Genomic DNA, 19,174 nt, shown 5'->3' on the forward strand with positions numbered 1-19,174 from the left:
AAAGCAGAAACTCCTTATCAGTGGCTTCAAGGGCCTCCACCAGTGATCTCCATCATACATATCAGTGCTCTTCATCTTCACAATCAATCAATCAATGGATTGATTGTCACTCCCCAGAACTCACCCTCTTTGCCCTCCTCCCAACTTGCCTTTTAGCTGTACCTCACTCTTGACTTTCCCACATCCAACTCTTTGCTCATGCCCCTGAGATCCCCTGATTAAGTAGTCCCTCCAACCCCCCAAATCCACCAGCCCCCAGTGTTTAAAATGTAAAAATCCCACCTCCTCCAGGTAGCCTTCCCCTATTAACTCCATTGCTCCATGGCACATCAGCCCAACAACCACACTAATCACTCATTTGTTTATATCCATCCTCGACACTTATGAATATGTTTATTCAATTTTATATTCACATATTCTATTTCATCCTGATACATTCTGTCTACTATTATATCTTTGTTTTCCCCCGTGATTCCTCTCTCTGTGCCCAGCTTTTCCAGCCTGTCTCCCTCAATACACTGAGACCAAGGAACATTTGCTTTACTTCTGTTTTTCTCTCCCAAGCACATTGTACAGTATCTGCACCCAATAGTGATCAATTAATAGCAGAGATTGATTGATTGGTTGGTTGACTTGGGCTTAGTGGCCCCTGAAAGCTGAGCTGAACCTTCTCCTTTCCCTTAGTGCCCAAATTCAGGAAGATGGGATGAAAGGGTGGATCCCACTTCCTCACTGCTGATTCCATCTCTGTGGATCTCTGCCTTTACCAAAGTCTCTTTCACTGCCAGTCGGGTCAGAGAACTCGCCGTCAGGCAGCATGCCAGAGAAGAAGGAAAAACAGAAAAGGGTGAAAGTGTCTTGATTGCTTCTAAGACTGGCCCCGTTGGCTCTTTCCTGAAGGGTCGGTTTCCGCCTGACCCAGAAATCTCCGGTGAGGGCAAGCCCTGGAGAGAAGCTGTGTGGCCATTGGGGGTCAGAAGGACCTGGGTTTTAATCCGAGTTCCACCACTTATGTGCTGTGTAACCTTGGGCTCTTCAGAGCTCTGTGCCTCAATTCCCTCAACTGCAAAATGGGGATTAAGATTGCGAGCCCCATGTGGGACAAAGATGGTGTCCAACCTGATTTGCTTGTATCTACCCCAGCACTTAGCACAGTGCCTGGCATATAGTAAGTGCTTTGACACCCATGCCCATCACCCCCGCCAGCTCTTCCGTACATTCAACTCCCTTCTCAGGCCCCCGGTTCCTCCCCCTCCTCCTTTCCTCACCCCCAACGATCTGGCCTCCTACTTCATTAACAAAATTCAATCCATCAGGTCCGACCTCCCCAAAGTCTCTTCCCCCCTTTCTCCAACCCCCCGGCTCTCAACACTCTCTGCTACTCTCCCATCCTTCCCAGCGGTATCCTCAGAGGAACTCTCCTCCCTCCTCTCAAGTGCTACTCCGGCCACCTGTGCTTCTGACCCCATTCCCTCTCATCTTATGAAATCTCTCGCTCCATCCCTTCTCCCCTCCTTAACTTCCATCTTCAACTGCTCACTCTCCACTGGTTCCTTCCCCTCTGCCTTCAAACATGCCCATGTCTCTCCCATCCTAAAAAAACCCTCTCTTGACCCCACCTCACCTTCTAGTTATCGTCCCATATCCCTCCTACCATTCCTTTCCAAACTCCTTGAACGAGTTGTCTACACGCGCTGCCTAGAATTCCTCAACAACAACTCTTTCCTTGACCCCCTCCAGTCTGGCTTCCGTCCCCTTCATTCCACGGAAACTGCGCTCTCAAAGGTCACCAATGACCTCCTGCTTGCCAAATCCAACGGCTCATACTCTGTCCTAATCCTCCTCGACCTCTCAGCTGCCTTCGACACTGTGGACCACCCCCTTCTCCTCAACACGTTATCTGACCTTGGCTTCACAGACTCCGTCCTCTCCTGGTTCTCCTCTTATCTCTCCGGTCGTTCTTTCTCAGTCTCTTTTGCAGGCTCCTCCTCCCCCTCCCATCCTCTTACTGTGGGGGTTCCCCAAGGTTCAGTGCTTGGTCCCCTTCTGTTCTCAATATACACTCACTCCCTTGGTGACCTCATTCGCTCCCATGGCTTCAACTATCATCTCTACGCTGATGACACCCAGATCTACATCTCTGCCCCTGCTCTCTCCCCCTCCCTCCAGGCTCGCATCTCCTCCTGCCTTCAGGACATCTCCATCTGGATGTCCTCCCGCCACCTAAAGCTCAACATGTCGAAGACTGAGCTCCTTGTCTTCCCTCCCAAACCTTGTCCTCTCTCTGACTTTCCCATCTCTGTTGACGGCACTACCATCCTTCCCGTCTCACAAGCCCGCAACCTTGGTGTCATCCTCGACTCCGCTCTCTCATTCACCCCTCACATCCAAGCCGTCACCAAAACCTGCCGGTCTCAGCTCCGCAACATTGCCAAGATCCGCCCTTTCCTCTCCATCCAAACCGCTACCCTGCTAATTCAAGCTCTCATCCTATCCCGTCTGGACTACTGCACTAGCCTTCTCTCTGATCTCCCATCCTCGTGTCTCTCTCCACTTCAATCCATACTTCATGCTGCTGCCCGGATTATCTTTGTCCAGAAACGCTCTGGACATATTACTCCCCTCCTCAAAAACCTCCAATGGCTACCGATCAATCTGCGCATCAGGCAGAAACTCCTCACCCTGGGCTTCAAGGCTGTCCATCACCTGGCCCCCTCCTACCTCACCTCCCTTCTCTCCTTCTACTGCCCAGCCCGCACCCTCCGCTCCTCCACCACTAATCTCCTCACTGTACCTCGCTCTCGCCTGTCCCGCCATCGACCCCCGGCCCACGTCATCCCCCGGGCCTGGAATGCCCTCCCTCTGCCCATCCGCCAAGCTAGCTCTCTTCCTCCCTTCAAGGCCCTGCTGAGAGCTCACCTCCTCCAGGAGGCCTTCCCAGACTGAGCCCCTTCTTTCCTCTCCCCCTCGTCCCCCTCTCCATCCCCCCGTCTTACCTCCTTCCCTTCCCCACAGCACCTGTATATATGTATATATGGTTGTACATATTTATTACTCTATTTATTTATTTATTTATTTATTTTACTTGTACATTTCTATCCTACTTATTTTATTTTGTTGGTATGTTTGGTTCTGTTCTCTGTCTCCCCCTTTTAGACTGTGAGCCCACTGTTGGGTAGGGACTGTCTCTATGTGATGCCAATTTGTACTTCCCAAGCGCTTAGTACAGTGCTCTGCACATAGTAAGTGCTCAATAAATACGATTGATTGATTGATTGATTACCACAAAAATAATAATAATTATTATTATTATTAAGAAGCTAGCAAGGGAGGGTTTGGAGTTTCACCTTTTAGAGATTTTTAAATATGAAGTCTCATCGCGGGTTCAGAAGGCTAGATTACGTCACCCTACAGGGTCCCAACAGGCCTGCTATCGGACCTATCTCTCTACTTTCCCCCATGGATAAGCCAAGAGCAGATGACCGGTGTCACATCCAAATAGTGTCCGAAAGTGCCAACCATATGGGCATTGGGTGCTTCCTCAACTTAGGAATTCCTCTGTTGTCTGCTCGGAAGAAACTCTACTGGAATCCAGTGGAGAGAAATTGACTGGAGTTAAACAGTTTACTACATCTTGACATATTCACGTCCTCCCTTAGCCTAGAGGCTGATGATGCCATGGACCAATATAATTAGCAAATGCCTTTGGAGGACATGAGGCTATCCTGGTAAACCTCCAGGCAACCTTGGCTCCCCTCTGATCTGGATTTCTAAATCTCTGCCTGACCTTACATCCATTCCAGAGCCTTCCAAAGCTCTGAGGGATTTATCTCATAGTATTGTGGTATTGATCCTGATGTCCCTGCCTCGCCCAGGGAGTCTACTGGACCACTAGAGAGGTTTACCCCAAGTGCCAGAAAAATGGATGTTAGGGAAAGGTCACAGCAGCACTGTGACTTTAGCAGGAACGTGGAGGGTCCCTAAACTCTTTTTGAATAAATATTCCACTATGGGAGAAGGTGGGTAATGGTGTGTTTTAGAGAAAGGAACAGGTTAGCTTTGGTCTCATCAATTCAGCTGTGTCGTGAGGTGGGCTTGAAGGCAAAAGCATGAGACACCTGGATGACCAAAGACAGAAGAAGCAGCATGGCCTAGTGGCCAGAGCATCGGCCTGGGAGTCAAAAGGACCCGAGTTCTAATCCTGCTCCACCATTTGTGTGCTGTGTGACCTTGGGCAAGTTACTGAACTTCTTTGTGCCTCAGTTGCCTCATCTGTGAAATGAAGATTTATGACTGTGAGCCCCATGAGGGACATGAACTGGTCCAGCCTGATTAGCTTGTGTATACTTAGGTCTTTGTATAGTGCCTGGCACATAGTAAGCGCTTAACAAATACCGTTAAAAAAAACAGGCTCAAGAAGGCTTACACTGTTGTTGTCCATGGCTTAAAAGTGCCTTTCGCCTAGTATGTTTCTCCTTTACTGCAGCAACGTCTTTGACTTCGAAAGACCAGTAGTCAATTAACAGATCTGATACTTTGGGCTGTCAGTTCCGAAGCACTAATGTCAATGGACCATAATTCATAGTTGGTGTTCAGTACACACTGATACCTTTTCCTTGACTACCTCTGAAGCCCCCACCTCATTTCTACCAATTCTATTATACTGTACTTTCCCAAACAGTACAGAGCTCTTCGCACAGTAGGCATGCAATAAGCACTATCGATTGATTCCCAAGTGCTTAGTACAGTGCTTTGTACACAGTAAGTGCTCAACAAATGCCATTAACTGATTGATGATTGATTGGTTGGAGCATATTCGGGGCTAATTTCTCTATGAAGGATCACCTTGGGGACTTTGGGATCTTATGCTGTCGAGTCGTATCCGACCTATAGCAACACCACGGACATATCTCTCCCAGAACGCCCCACTTCCATCTGCAATCGTTCTGATAGTGTATCCATAGAGTTTTCTTGGTAAAAATACAGAAGTGTTTACCACTGCCTCCTTCCACGCAGTAAACGAATCTCTGCCCTCGACTCACTCCCGTGCTGCCACTGCCCAGCACAGGTGAGTTTTGATTTGTAGCAGATTGCCTTCCTCTGACTAGCCACTGGCCAAGCTAGGAATGGAATGGGTAGGCCTCTGCTTGACTCTCCCTCCTGTAATCGAGACTGATAGAGTACTGGAAACTCTCCAGGTGCGACCCTGAGGGGGATCATTTTGGGCTACGCACCCAGAATTTTAGGCTGGTGGAAGACAGAATTTGCTCCCAGGAATATAGTAGAATCTTGATTACTCAGTCAGTCAGTCAATCATATTTATTGAGCACTTACTGTGTGCAGAGCACTGTACTTAAAGTGCTTGGGAGAGTACAGTATAACACTATAACAGTAGACACCTTCCCCGCCCGTAACAGTCTTCAAAGGAAGATGGCCCAAGTTGTGGATTATCCAAGCCATGATGTGGAGTAGTACAGAGAAGCAGCATGGCTCAGTGGAAAGGGCATAGGCTTTGAAGTCAGAGGTCATTGGTTCAAATTCCAGCTCCGCCACTTGTCAGCTGTGTGACTTTGGGCAAGTCACTTCACTTCTCTGTGCCTCAGTGACCTCATCTGTAAAATGGGGTTGAAGACTGTAAGCCTCACGTGGGACAACCTGATCCCCAGTGCTTAGAACAGTGCTTTGCACATAGTAAGCGCTTAATAAATGCCATCATTATTATTATTTATTAAGCTCTTACCGTGTGCAGTGCATTGTACTAAGTGCTGGGAAAGAGTATACAGCTGGGAATTAGGTGTGTGTTAGGGGGTCAATCAGGCGTGCATTGTATCCTGTTCCCCAAAGAAAAATCAAAGCAGTCTATCTGAAACCAGGGTGTCTCCAGATTCTCAGAAGCATCCAGAAACCCCAGGAACAGCCATCACCTCTGCATTTGATCTGAAGACAATGATGGGGCCCATTGCAACTGTATTCATTTTCCTTGATGTCAGTTCCCACTAGCTTTGTACCTCAAAACCTCCCTTTGCTCCCCAGCAGCTTCACAGCAACCACAATAACAACCCCTCTAGACTGTAAGCTCCTTGTGGGAAGGGAATGTGTCTGTTTATTGTTATATTGTACTCTCCCAAGTGCTAGGTACAGTGCTCTGCATACATTAATCTCCCAAACTTCTGTCTCTCCCCGCTTCAGTCTGTACTTCACTTTGCTGCCCGGATTATCTTTCTACAGAAACGCTCTGGGCATGTTACTCCTCTCCACAAAAATCTCCAGTGGTTGCCTATCAACCTTCGCATGAAGCAAAAACTCCTCACTCTCAACTTCAAAGCTCTCCATCCCCTCGCCCGCTCCTACCTCACCTCCCTTCTCTCCTTCTCCAGCCCAGCCCGCACCCTCCGCTCCTCTGCCGCTCACCTCCTCACTCGGCCTCGTTCTCGCCTGCCTACACAATTCCTGCACAAGCACAAAGCTAGTTTATCACATTTTTGAAGAAGAAAGTTGTTTGTGCATTTGCAAATGCATACAACGCAACAAATAGTTTAGAATGTGAATGTGAGACCAAGGCCAGGTTGTGTCCCCAGTGACGTAACCCTAAGTAGTCTAGAGAAAGCCAGATCACACTTCCCAGGTTGAAGATATTCATTCAGTCAGTTGTATTTATTGAGCGCTCACTGTGTGTGCTTGGAGAGTACAATTCAGCAACAAATAGAGACAATCCCTACCCAACAACGGGTTCACAGTCTAGAAGGGAGGAGACAGACAACAAAACAAAACAGGTACAAGTTAACAAGTAAACTGTCCCTTGGGAAGGATTAGCTAGGATGACTGGTGGTTTTGAGTCACTCTGTCAAAGGTGACACACACCAGACATGCACTCCAGAAGGCTGGCCTTTGAGCAGGTAAGACTCTTCCTTTAAGAATGTCCCAGCTTTCCTGCTCTCAATTTACTTAGAGACCCACCACATAAAAATGTAGGAAGTAACAATCAATTAATCAGTAGCATTTATTGAGCGTAGTCTGTGTCCCAAGCACTGCACTAAGCACTTGAGAGGGAACAGGAGCAGTAAAGACGTGGTCCCTGCCGACTAGGGATTTACAATCTAATAACAGATGCCCGTTGTCCGAATCCATAGCAACCAAATTCTTCCCCAGCTCAATCAATCAATCAATCAATCGTGTTTATTGAGTGCTTACTGTATGCAGAGCACTGTACTAAGCGCTTGGGAAGTACAAGTTGGCAACATATAGAGACAGTCCCTACCCAACAGTGGGCCCACAGTCTAAAAGTCTAAGCTCATAGGAGATTGTTCTGCAGATAGTAAATGCTTATTAAATACCATTATTTCTACCATGCCCAGAGGAAGGAAAACCGTTCCAAAAATTCATAATAATAGTAATAGTTGTGGTATTTGTTAAGCACTTACTGTGTGGCAGGCACTGTACTAAGCACTGGGGTGGATATAAGCAAATAGGGTTAGACACAGTCCCCGTCCCAAATGGGGCTCACAGTCTCAATCCCATTTTCCAGATGAGGTAACAGAGGCCCAGAGAAGTGAAGTGACTTGCCTAAAGTCACACAGCAGACAAGTGGCGGCGTCGGGATTAGAACCCATGACCTTCTGATGCCCAGGCCCATGCTCTAACCATTACACCATGCTGCTTCTCTCCCTCCTTTCAGCCCATTCTCATGTAATCTCCAGGTCCCAATATCATGGCTGTGGCTAAGGACAACTCATTCTTTCCAACATGTGTCACCACTAGAAAATCGATTTTTACTTGTTCATTTTTTTTTTCTCATTTCAGGGTTTTCTGGAAACTGTATAGGCTGCGGAGAAAGAGGGTTTCGCTATTTCACGGAATTTTCCAACCACATTAATCTGAAACTCACCACGCAGCCCAAGAAGCAGAAGCACTTAAAGTACTACCTAGTCCGGAATGCTCAGGGGGTGCTGACCAGAGGACCGCTGATCTGCTGGAAAGGTACCGGGGGATGGATGACGGAGGGAGAGGGAGCTGGTTAGGAGGGGAAGCCTTGTATGAAGGCCAGAGGTGAATTTCAGAAGCTTTAGAACTTGGGTGTGGCTTCTGGGATAAAGCAACAGAAAATTCAGAATCCTTGGTGAAACTGAACATCCTTGGGCGTGAATGCCCACCTCTCTTCCCGCCCTTGGGGAAACTTTCAGGGGAAAAAAAATCCTGCCTAGGTGATGTCTGAATTGGAAAGGTTTTAGAAGGGCCTGCCTCCTCTTCAGACATTTTTTAGAGCATTTTTTGGTCCTCAGACCTTTCACAAACACCTGCACTCTTATACTTCAACATGTCGGAATGAGTCCAGAACCCTTGGCTTGGTTTCACGTGGTTGGATTTCTTGACTGTTATGATGATCTCATTAAGTGTGGTTAAAGGGGTGAATTCCAGCTAGGAAACAGGCCTGGTGTTCGCAAATACCACTGACCAAAGCATCATGCTTGGGTAAGTTTAAGATGAAATTTCCCTAATAGCAGACAGTATTCTAGTGGAAAGTTGGTGCTTGAAGGTGGGGTGACTGTGACAGCCTAACCCACACGGAGTTGCAGTCAGCATGATTTTTGTCCTCCAAAGACTTTCTGTAATGTTGGCGTCAGTTGCCCTCATGGGACGTATTCCCTGTCCCGGGCAGAGGAAAAGCCCAGATGGTCATGGTCCTGGCCTTCCCAAAAACCAATCCCGAAGGATGGCCTCCACCCAGCGCCATCAGAAGCCCATGCTCGGCTCTACAGTGAATGGTTGTCATTCCTAGGAGGTCGGGGTCATTACATCTTAAAAGCGCTGCAGGTTTGGGCTTGGCTGTGGTTGGGGTTGGTTCTGTAATAACTTGCTGGCCAGGGAGTGGTCCGTCAAGCCTGTGGGAGGTGAAAAATATAGCTCAGCAACTGAAACCTGTCATGAAAATGCCACTTGGGAAGGAAGCAGCAGGGGAGGGAAGATCATCCTGGCCACCCCCAAAGAGCTGGTCAGAACCCCCAGCTCTGGGGCCAGCATTTTAGAGACACCTTTCACCTTTGGTGGTCAAGAAGTTGCTAGTCCTGGGCCCTTTTGGAGAGAGCCAGATCACAGCTTCTGGACTTCTTACTGATCCCTGTTGGTAGTTCCTGGCTTCCGCTTAGAAGCATTTTGGCTATTTGGGCTCAGCCCAAGGAGGTTTCTTGTGGCACTGACAGCTGGAGGATGTGAAAGTGAAAAGAACAAGGGGAGGAGAGAAAGATTGGACACCCTCTGGCTCCTCCTGCACTCCCTGTTTCCCTTTCCACTGACACAAAGAAGGAAATTTCCTTCCTGGGCATTCCCTTACAGATCATTCTGGAAGAATTCCTCTTCCAGGGCAGTATCTTGGTGTTTCCGGCAAGCTCTCTGGCAGAACGAACTTTCCTCCATCTTTTCAGACAGCATGCTTGGATATCTCCGAATTGGCTGTGGTGTGTGAGTTGAAATTAGTGAACCAAGATATTTCTGGATTTAAGACAGCCCCCTCAATGACAGTGATTCCATGTTGAAAAATAATTACTCCTGCCGAGCCTTCTCCACCTGTCTGTGTGTCTTTTTGGGAAGGGTTGACCGTCTTTTGTCCAGTTTTGATCACTGTGGTTTTCAGACTAAGGGCAAGGCTCAGGAGGGTGGATAAGCCACAGGTGCCCAGGCACAAGGCCCACATAGACCTCTACGACCCACTGGCCTTCCTCTGAGATGTGCCCTCCCAGGGCGTGGATTCAGAAGATATGGGGCCGGTATCTTGAGTGGAAAATTGAACCAGGGACAATTAGTCTACTCCAAATCTTGGCTTGTGGGTCTGAGCAAAGATGGAGAATTGTTATGTTATGTGTTGTCCCAGAATGGAACATAGTGGGTCAGAATGTCCTGTGAAATGATGCTTGAATGTGGTATCTGGTGTGTCACCCATGCACTGCCACGGGGAAAAGGGGTGGGGGGAGCAGGGTGTGAATTGAAGTCACTGGTCCTGCCCCAGGCTATATGGTGGAGGGTGGGAAGGGGAAAGGGACACACAGATGCCTGGTATCCAGCCCTGATGAAGTGCTGTAGGCATCCTGAAGCATTGTTCTTGGCGGTGGCTCAGAGCCAAGCATTTGTCCTGTTTCATGGCTCTGACAGGGCTCTCATTGGCAACAGCCGACCAGTTTGTCAGAAAGTAAAAGTTGCAGAGCTCAATGGATGCCTGCTCAGAACCTCTCTCTGCAAATGGACCCCAAGGTGCTCTCAGGGGCTACACTCTCCGGGGGAAACTCAAATGCATCTACCAAGCTGGGGCCAGAGGAGTAAAATTGGTCCCAAAACAGCCTTCCACAAGGACTGCATCATTGCTGTATGGGTGGTCAGAGATAACTGGCGTCCAGGGTGGTTACGCCAGTTATTTCTGCGTCCTGGATCGTGTCCTTCACCAAGCTAAGGGGACATGAGCCTCCTCCCTCCCCTTCCCCCATTCCCTGGAGAACCAAGAGTGGATGCTCAGTCTCTGTTCAGCCTAATATGATCCCCAGGGTGGAGATTGGCTGATGAGAAAGATTCTACTTGAAGGTCCCAGCCAGCATCTAGCTGGTCAGTCAGAGATCTCAGAAAAGGCCCAAATGGGGGAGGCGACTTCTCTCCGTTCCACCTCTGCTGGAAGGGAATCTGTTGGAGAAGAAACGGACCACTTCACCAGTGGGGCTAGCCAGGGTGGGCGGAGTAGGGACACATGGAATGGGTAGAGGTGGGACTGGTCAACGTCCTGCAGGGCCTGAGTTTCCCCAAGTAGAAAGCTCGTGAGGTATCTTTCTTCATCCAGATCCCTACCCCTCCATTAATTTGTGTCTACCCTGTTTCCTCTCTGGTGGAATTAGTGGAGAATCCTCTGCTACAATAGGCCTGATTAAAGAGGATGGCTTGGGGCTGCCATGATCCATAAATGGGGACTCTTCCACCTCGGTCGAGTTCTTCACCACCTACCTCTCTGTTGTGTAATGTAGCCATTGTTCGCTTCCAGAATGTAGGAGCCGACAATCCTCCGCCGCGTGCCACACTGCCAAACCAAATCCTTCGGTGACGTCGACTGGGATCCCCGAAAATGGAACAGCAAACGGATTCAAATCGGGGTTCACTCAGACAGGTGCGGCTAATCCCTCTTGGCTCCATCCCTTGGGGCACAGGGGTGGCAGGACCCTGAGTGGGTGTTCAGATGTTTCAGGTAGAGGTCTCATTTGAGAGGCTGGAGCCATTTTTGGGGTGAGCGGGTGTCAGCTGGGGCAGAGGGAATGTCCTGACATGGGAAGGCAGAGAATCCTGCTTTGTTTCACTGCTTTGTGCTGCGGGGATTGAGAGATTGGACTTATTCCTGGAAAAGTGGGGTGTTATGCTTCTTCCTCTCCCCTCCTCGATCCCAACAACTCTTTAACCTCACGAGTCACTGAGGCCGAGCCCGGAGGTCTGTTAGGAAATCCGTCATGGCGCTTTGGCTGGACTTTATGGAAACTTTGTCACTTCACAGGTGGCCCAAGCAGAATGGGAAGAAAGGATGAAACTTTCTCCTTTTGTTACCTGGAGCTGCAAGAGTGGGGAGATGGGGTGGGAGGGGAGCATTGGCTGGAAATGGGAGTAAAATGGCAACTTTTCTGCCAGTCATTTTCACTTGGTATGTGGTTTGGCTGTGGTGATTGGGAGTGATTGCTGAAACTGCCATCTTGAGGGATGGCTTAGAAAGTCCCCCCTCACTAGCTTGCCATCCTCAGTAGTAGTAGTAATTCATTCATTCATTCAATGGTATTTATTGAGCGCTTGCTGTGTGCAGAGCACTGTACTAAGTGCTTGGGAAGTACAAGCTGGCAACATATAGAGACGGTCCCTACCCAACAACGGGCTCACAGTCTAGAAGGGAGGAGATATAGTAGTAGTAGTAGTAGCAGTACTTATTTATTAAGTGCTTCCTGGGTGTAATGCAGTGTACTGAGCATTTGGGAAGTACGAAATCGGCAAGGGACACAATCTCTGACCATGAGAAGCTTGCCCTCTAATGGGGAGGAGGAAACAAAAAACCTATTAACAGAGCAATCAAAATAAATCATTGAATATGCAAGTGAATTGACATATATACATAATTGCTGAGGATGAGTATAAGTAGGTAGGTGCAAGAGGTGGCTAATGATTTATAAATTTTGGGATGCTGGGAATTGTTCCCGGAAGGCTTTTGGAGGAGGTGGACTTTCAGAAGGATGAAACTAGGACAAGCAAGGCTGCTCAATCTATATGAATTATTTGACCATTGTGGAAATGATGCAGTAGCAATAAATCCTGGGTTTACAAAACACATTTGACACACCTGTCCTGAAAATACACCCTGCTTCTGTTCTGTCTGCACAAGCCAGAAGGAGGAGAGATAACAATAACAATAGTGGTCTCTAGCTCTCTTCCTCCCTTCAAGGCCCTACTGAGAGCTCACCTCCTCCAGGAGGCCTTCCCAGACTGAGCCCCTTCCTTCCTCTCCCCCTCGTCCCCCTCTCCATCCCCCCCATCTTTCCTCCTTCCCTTCCCCACAGCACCTGTATATATGTATATATGTTTGTACATATTTATTACTCTATTTATTTATTTATTTATTTTACTTGTACATATCTATTCTATTTTATTTTGTAGCATGTTTGGTTTTTTTCCCCCTTTTAGACTGTGAGCCCACTGTTGGGTAGGGACTGTCTCTGTATGTTGCCAATTTGTACTTCCCAAGTGCTTAGTACAGTGCTCTGCACACAGTAAGCGCTCAATAAGTACGATTGATGATGATGAATAGTGGTATTTGTTAAACACTTGCTAAGTACCAAGCACTGTGGTAGATGCAAGTAATTAGGTCCCCCATGGGATCACAGTCTAAGTGGGAGGGAGAACAGGTATTTGCAGATGAGGGAACTGAGGTATAGTGAAGTTAAGTGACCTGCCCAAGGTCACACGGCAAGTACAAGATGGAGCCTGGATGAGAACCTAGGTCCTCTGACTCGGAGGCCCGTGCTCTTTCCACTGGCCATAGATCTCCTCTAGCCTCCCATCCCAAGAGAGAGATGGATGAGAAGAAGAGGCACAGAGCTGTAAATATTCAGAGTAACCAGCCAGCGGATCAATCAGTCAATCAATCAATCGTATTTATTGAGTACTGTGTGCAGAGCACTGTACTAAGCGCTTGGGAAGTACAAATTGGCAACATATAGAGACAGTCCCTACCCAACAGTGGGCTCACAGTCTAAAAGCCACACCTATTTCTCTAGCTGGGCTGTGGGGAATAATGGAGGGAGTAATGCCAAGTAAAACCTAATGGATAGAGCACTTGTCTGGGAGTCAGAAGGACCTGAGTTCTAATCCCGGCTCCACCACGTCTCTGCTGTGTGACCTTGGGCAAGTCACTTAACTTCTCTGTGCCTCAGTTACATCATCTATAAAACGGGGATTCAGACCATGAACCCAGTGTGGGACATGGACTGTGTCCTGCCTGATTAGTTTGTATCTACCTCAGTGCTCAGTTACAGTGCCTGGCACATAGTGAGCGCTTAAGAAATACCCCAGTTACTATTACTGGGGAAGCAGCATGGCTTAGTAGTTAGAGCAAGGGCCTGGGTTCAAATCCTGCCATGTGTCTGCTGTATGACCTTGGGTAAGTCACTTCACTTCTCTGGGCCTCAGTTCCCTCACCGGTAAAATTCATTCATTCATTCATTCAATCGTATTTATTGAGCGCTTACTGTGTGCAGAGCACTGTACTAAGCGCTTGGGAAGTAAAAATGGGGATTAAGAGTGTTTGCCCTATTTGGGACAGGGACTGTGTCCAACCTGACTAGTTTGTATCTACCCCAGTGCTTAGAACAGTGCTGGGCACATAGTAAGTGCCTAACAAGTACCATAATTATTACTACTATTAGAGACCTTTTATCTTTTGACCCGCACCAGTTTTCTCATCATCATTTTGTATGGTTTTCGTTAAGCACTTACTATACCAGCGCTTAGAACAGTGCGTTGCACATAGTAAGTGCTTAATAAATGCCATCATTATCATTATTATCATTATATACCAGGCACTGTACTAAGTGCTGAAATAGAGACAAGCTAATCAGGTTAGTCACAGTCCCTGTCCCCCATGGGGTTCGCAGTATTAATCCTCATTTTACAGATGAGGGAACTGAGGCACAGAGAGGTAAACTAGCCCAAAGTCACCAAGCAGACAAGTGGCAGGGCTGTGATTAGAACCCAAGTCCTTCTGACTCCCAAGCCTGTGCTCCGTCCACAAGGCCATGCTGGTTGTCTTGAAGTATGATGCTCCATTTAGTCTCCATATCAATCAGTCAATAATGTTTATTGAGTGCCTACTCTGTGCAGAGCATTGTACTAAGAACTTAGGGGAGTACAATCCCACAGAGTTGGTAGACATGTTCCCTTCCCACAAGGAGTCTAGAGGGGGATACAGAAATTGGTGTAAAAGATGGACATTATGCGCAGTAATAATAATAATATGTGCAACAATAATAATTGTTACTATCACTATTACCACCAATTATTATAATTGCAGTGTGTATTAAGTATTTACTATGTGTCAGGTACTGTACTAAGCACTGGGGTAGATACAAGATAATCAGGCCCCACATGGAGTTTGTAGTCCAAGTAGGAGGGAGGAAAGTTATAGAATCCCCATTTTTTCAATGAGGGAACTGAGGCACAGAGGAGTTAAGTGCCTTGCCCAAAGTCACACAACAGACAAGTGGGAGAGCTTCTCCCAGCTCTATCCACTAGGCCACCCTGCTTCTTACACCCACATCACCCTTTCTACTGAACTCAACTCACTACCCTTTCCCTTTGCTGATCTCCTACCACCAAGCCACAGCCTTGGATCACCTCTACCGTCTGCTTCCTTTGCTCCCATTCTTGCAGGAATGGCAGGGGGATGCTGGTGGGAATCCAGATATCAGAACAACTTTGTGCTTCTTAACTTCATCCTTGTCTGCTTTAACTCTGCCCTCTCCTATGCTCGGCATCCTCATTGACTCCCAGCCCTTTGCCCTCACCAGTTTTTGCAGACATTTAACTCCCTCTTCAAACCCCCTGTCTTCCCCGACACCCAATCCCATCCCTACATCACTTGCCCCTTGTTACTTGGCCACATACTCTTTTGAGAAAATTGAAAACATCAGGTATTCTCCCCCTAAAATCATCCCTGCTCTTCTCCGGTCCCCCCTTCTTCCCCTTCTTCGACTCTCCTGTCTTTCCCAGCCTCCTCTGAAAATTCAACCCCTTCACGTACTCCTCTGACCGATCCCTTCGCACCTTATCAAATCACTTGCCCCCTCTCTTCCCCTTCCCTGGCCGCCATAGTCGATTGGTCACTCTCCATTGGCTTCTTCCCCACTTCTTTCTACCATGCTCTTGTATCTCATCCTCTCGAACTCATGACTCCCTCCAGTTATCACTCCATCACCCTCTTACCATTTCTCTCCGAATTCTTTGAGTGAGTTGTCTACATCTACTGCCTCCACTTCCTCTCCTCCAATAGTCTCCTTGACCCCCTTCAATCTGGCTTCCTCTCCCTTCACTCCACGGAAACTGCCCTCTCAAAGGTCACCAATGATCTTCTCTTTGTCAAATCCAATGGCCTTTAATTCATCCTAATCCTCCTCGACTTCCCAGATGCCTTTGACACTGTCGACCACTCCCTTCTCCTGAAAACATTATACAACCTTGGTTAAACTGAACTCTCTTCTCCTGGTTCTCCTCCCTCTCGTGGTTCTCCTCCTGTCTCTCTGGCTGCTCTTTCTCAGTCTCTTCTCCAGGCTCCTCCTCTGCCTCCCACCTCGCAACTGTGAGGGTCCCTCAAGTCTCAGTTCTGGGTCCTCTACTATTCTCCATTTACACCCAATCCTTGGAAAACTCATTTACTCTCATGGCTTCAGTTACCATCTCTATATAGATAATTCTCAAATCTACATCTCCAGCCCTGATCTTTCACCTTTTTGGCAGTCTTATATTTATTCCCACCTTCAGGATATCTCTACTCGGATGTCCCATCAACACCCCAAGCATGGTATATCCCAAACAGAACTCCACACCTTCCCACCCAAACTCGGTTCTCCCCCTAACTTTCCCATCAGTGCTGACAGCACCACCTCCCTGTCTCACTAGCCTATAACTTTGACAGTTTCATCATTCATCTGTCTTGTTCAACCCCCATATTCAAACTGTCACCAAATCCTTCACAACATCACTAAAATCCACTCTTTCCTCTTCATCCGAATTACACCACATTAATCCAAGCATTTATCCTGTCCCATCTTAATTACTGTATCAGCCTCCTTACTGACCTCCAGCCTCTCATCTCTCCCCACTGCAGTCCACATTTCACTCTGCTGCCCAGATCATTTTTCTACAAAACCATTCGAACCATGTTTTTCCACTCCTCAAGAACCTGCAGGAGTTGCCTACCTACCTCTGCATCAAACAGAAACTCCTTTCTATTGGTTTTAAAGCAATCAATCACCTCTTATCTTTCCTTGCTGCTACAGCCCAGCAAGGAAACTCTAATGCCAACCTACTCACTTAACCTCGATCTCATCTATCTCACCACCATCCACTTTCCCACATCCACCCTCTGGCCTGGAACTCTCTCCCCCTTCATATCCAACAGATGATTATTCTCTCCACCTTCAAAGTCTTACTAAAATCACATCTCCCCCAAGAGGTCTTTCCTGACTAAAACCTCATTTATTCTTCAACTACATCACCCTTGCATTTGGATTTGCACCCTTTAATAATAATAATGATGGCATTTGTTAAGCGCTTACTATGTGCAAAGCACTGTTCCAAGATCCAGGGGGAATACAAGGTGATCTGGTTGTCCCACGTGGGGCTCACAATCTTAATCCCCATTTTACATTTTACATTTTATTCACCCTACTCTAAGCCCCACAGCACATGTATGCATAGCCATAATTTATTTATTTATTTTTAATAGTGTCTTTCTCTCTCTCTAGACTTTGAGCTCCTTGTAGGAGGGAATGTGTCTACCAACTCTGCTGTATTGTACACTCCCAAGTGCCTAGTGCAGTGCTCTGCACGCAGGTGCTCAATACATTCAATTAACTGATTGACTGATAGTCCTGTCTCTGGACCCATCAGGATGGAGCGGGGAGGTTTTGCCTGGAAAAGAGAATGGTGAAGGGAGACTGTCTTGATCTTTGGGGAGTAAAGAAAGAGGGTCAGTAGCAGGAGAGAAAATGGGGTTAGGTTACATCCGGCAGGATTTGGGTTGGCAATAAGAAAGAACAATCAGGCAGTAAGAGTTTGGTAAACACCTGAACCAGGGACTGAGAAAGACTCGTCTGGAGATTCCTAACTTTAGGGAGATGTGCCCTCAGCTTAATAATAATAATGGCATTTGTTAAGCGCTTACTATGTGCAAAGCACTGTTGTAAGCGCTGGGGAGGTTACAAGGTGATCAGGTTGTCCCATGTCGGGCTCACAGTCGTAATCCCCATTTTACAGGTGAGGGAACTGAGGCACAGAGAAGTGAAGTGACTTGCCCAAAGTCACACAGCTGACAATTGGCGGAGCCGGGATTTGAACCCATGACCTCTGACTCCAAAGCCCGTGCGCTTTCCACTGAGCCAAGCTGCTTCTCTAGAAATCTGTCCCGTGAGAGAGGGCTGGTGCAGTAAGGTTTTTTGGTTTCCATCGTGCCCTTGGATTCTTTTATCAAAGCCTCATTCTGAAAGCTTTTCAGATCTACGGATCCTCTTCACTGGCTGTGAGCTGGAGTCAAAAGACGATCAAGAGGTCCTGAAGATGGGGTTTTGTGTTAACCCTTTCACCCAGGACTCTGGACTATGAAAACCCACTTCTTTTCAGGGGCAATTGCCCAAGGCATAGCCAATGCTAAAAACTGCAGTGTGAGTGACACCTCCCTTACTGTCTGTCCAAGTCCTGTCTGTGCAAGAAATTGTATTTTGATGCGATGAGGTTGTTTCCTTTCATGTAGGAACAAGTACCATGGGGGCTGTGGGGCTAATGAGGCAATGTTGAAAGGGCACGTGATGGCCTTGTGAGCCAACTGAGTAACTTCATAATTTACTAATCCCTAAAAGAAGCACAGCAACAGCAGCAGCACAGGGAAGCAGGATGGCCTAGTGGATAGAGCAAGGGCCTGGAAGCCAAAAGGACCTGGGTTTTAGTCCCGGCTCCACTACTTGTCCGCTGTATGACCTTGGGCAAGCCGCTTCTCTTCTCTGTGCCTCAGTTACCTCATCTGTAAAATGGGGATGAAGACTGTGAGCCCCATGTAGGAGAGAGGCTGTGTCAAACCCGATTAACTGGTTCTACCCCAGTGTTTCGAACAGTGCTTGGCACATTGTAAGCCTTTAACAAATACCATTACTGCTATTATTTTTATTAGCACAGCCCCACTGCCCTGGGTGAGCAGCCCTTCTTGGCTGCCGGGAAGGGTCATGATGGAGAAACTGGGAGAAAGGGTGGTCACTTTGAGCCTCTGAATTCGCTAGGCTCTGGCTTCTCAGATGGAAGGCACAAATTAAGTGCTTACTATGTTCCAGGCACTGTACCAAGCGCTGGGGAGGATACGAGCAAATCAAGTTGTCCCATGTGGGGTTCACAGTCTCAATCCCTGTTTTACAGATGAGGTAACTGAGGCACCGAGAACAGAAGTGACTTGCCCAAGGTCACACCACAGGCAAGTGGTAGAGTCAGGATTAGAACCCATGACCTTAGGAGTCCCAGGCCCGTGCTCTATCCACTATGCCATGCTGCCTCTCAAATAGGTCTTGTTCATGCAGGTCTTCTCAGTCCTTCATTCAATCGTATTTATTGAGCGCTTACTATGTGCAGAGCACTGTACTAAGTCCTTCCCCTAAAACCAGCAGGGTCAGCCTAGAAAGTGTGCTATTAACTGTGGTATTTGTTAAGCGCTTGCTATGTGCTAGGCGCTGGGTTGGCTACAAGCAAATCAGGTCAGACGCAGCTTCTGTCCTACGTGGGGCTCACGGTCTCAATCCTTATTTTACCGAGGAGGTAACGGAGGCCCAGAGAAGTGAAGTGACTTGCCCGAGGTCACACAGCAGACAAGTGGTGGAGCTGGGATTAGAACCCATGGCCTTTGGAAGGTCAGAAGGCT

The 19,174-nt window shown here is 47.7% G+C and overlaps 1 protein-coding gene and 1 non-coding gene across 2 annotated transcripts in view; one reads left to right on the top strand and one right to left on the bottom strand.

Moving 5' to 3' along the window:
* GREB1L (GREB1 like retinoic acid receptor coactivator) overlaps nucleotides 1–19,174 on the top strand; it is a 142,298-nt gene that overhangs the window by 40,402 nt on the left and 82,722 nt on the right. Inside the window, exons 5-6 of the mRNA XM_038766766.1 lie at nucleotides 7,801–7,977; nucleotides 11,015–11,137. Of these exons, the coding sequence (XP_038622694.1) occupies nucleotides 7,801–7,977; nucleotides 11,015–11,137 (300 nt within the window). The remainder of the gene's footprint in view (nucleotides 1–7,800; nucleotides 7,978–11,014; nucleotides 11,138–19,174) is intronic.
* LOC119945640 lies at nucleotides 5,079–5,216 on the bottom strand. Its single transcript, XR_005456300.1, has one exon. It is a non-coding gene; the product is annotated as a small nucleolar RNA SNORA7 (small nucleolar RNA).

Source organism: Tachyglossus aculeatus, chromosome 25 (genome assembly GCF_015852505.1).
Source record: "Tachyglossus aculeatus isolate mTacAcu1 chromosome 25, mTacAcu1.pri, whole genome shotgun sequence".
NCBI classification, from domain to species: Eukaryota; Metazoa; Chordata; class Mammalia; order Monotremata; family Tachyglossidae; genus Tachyglossus; species Tachyglossus aculeatus.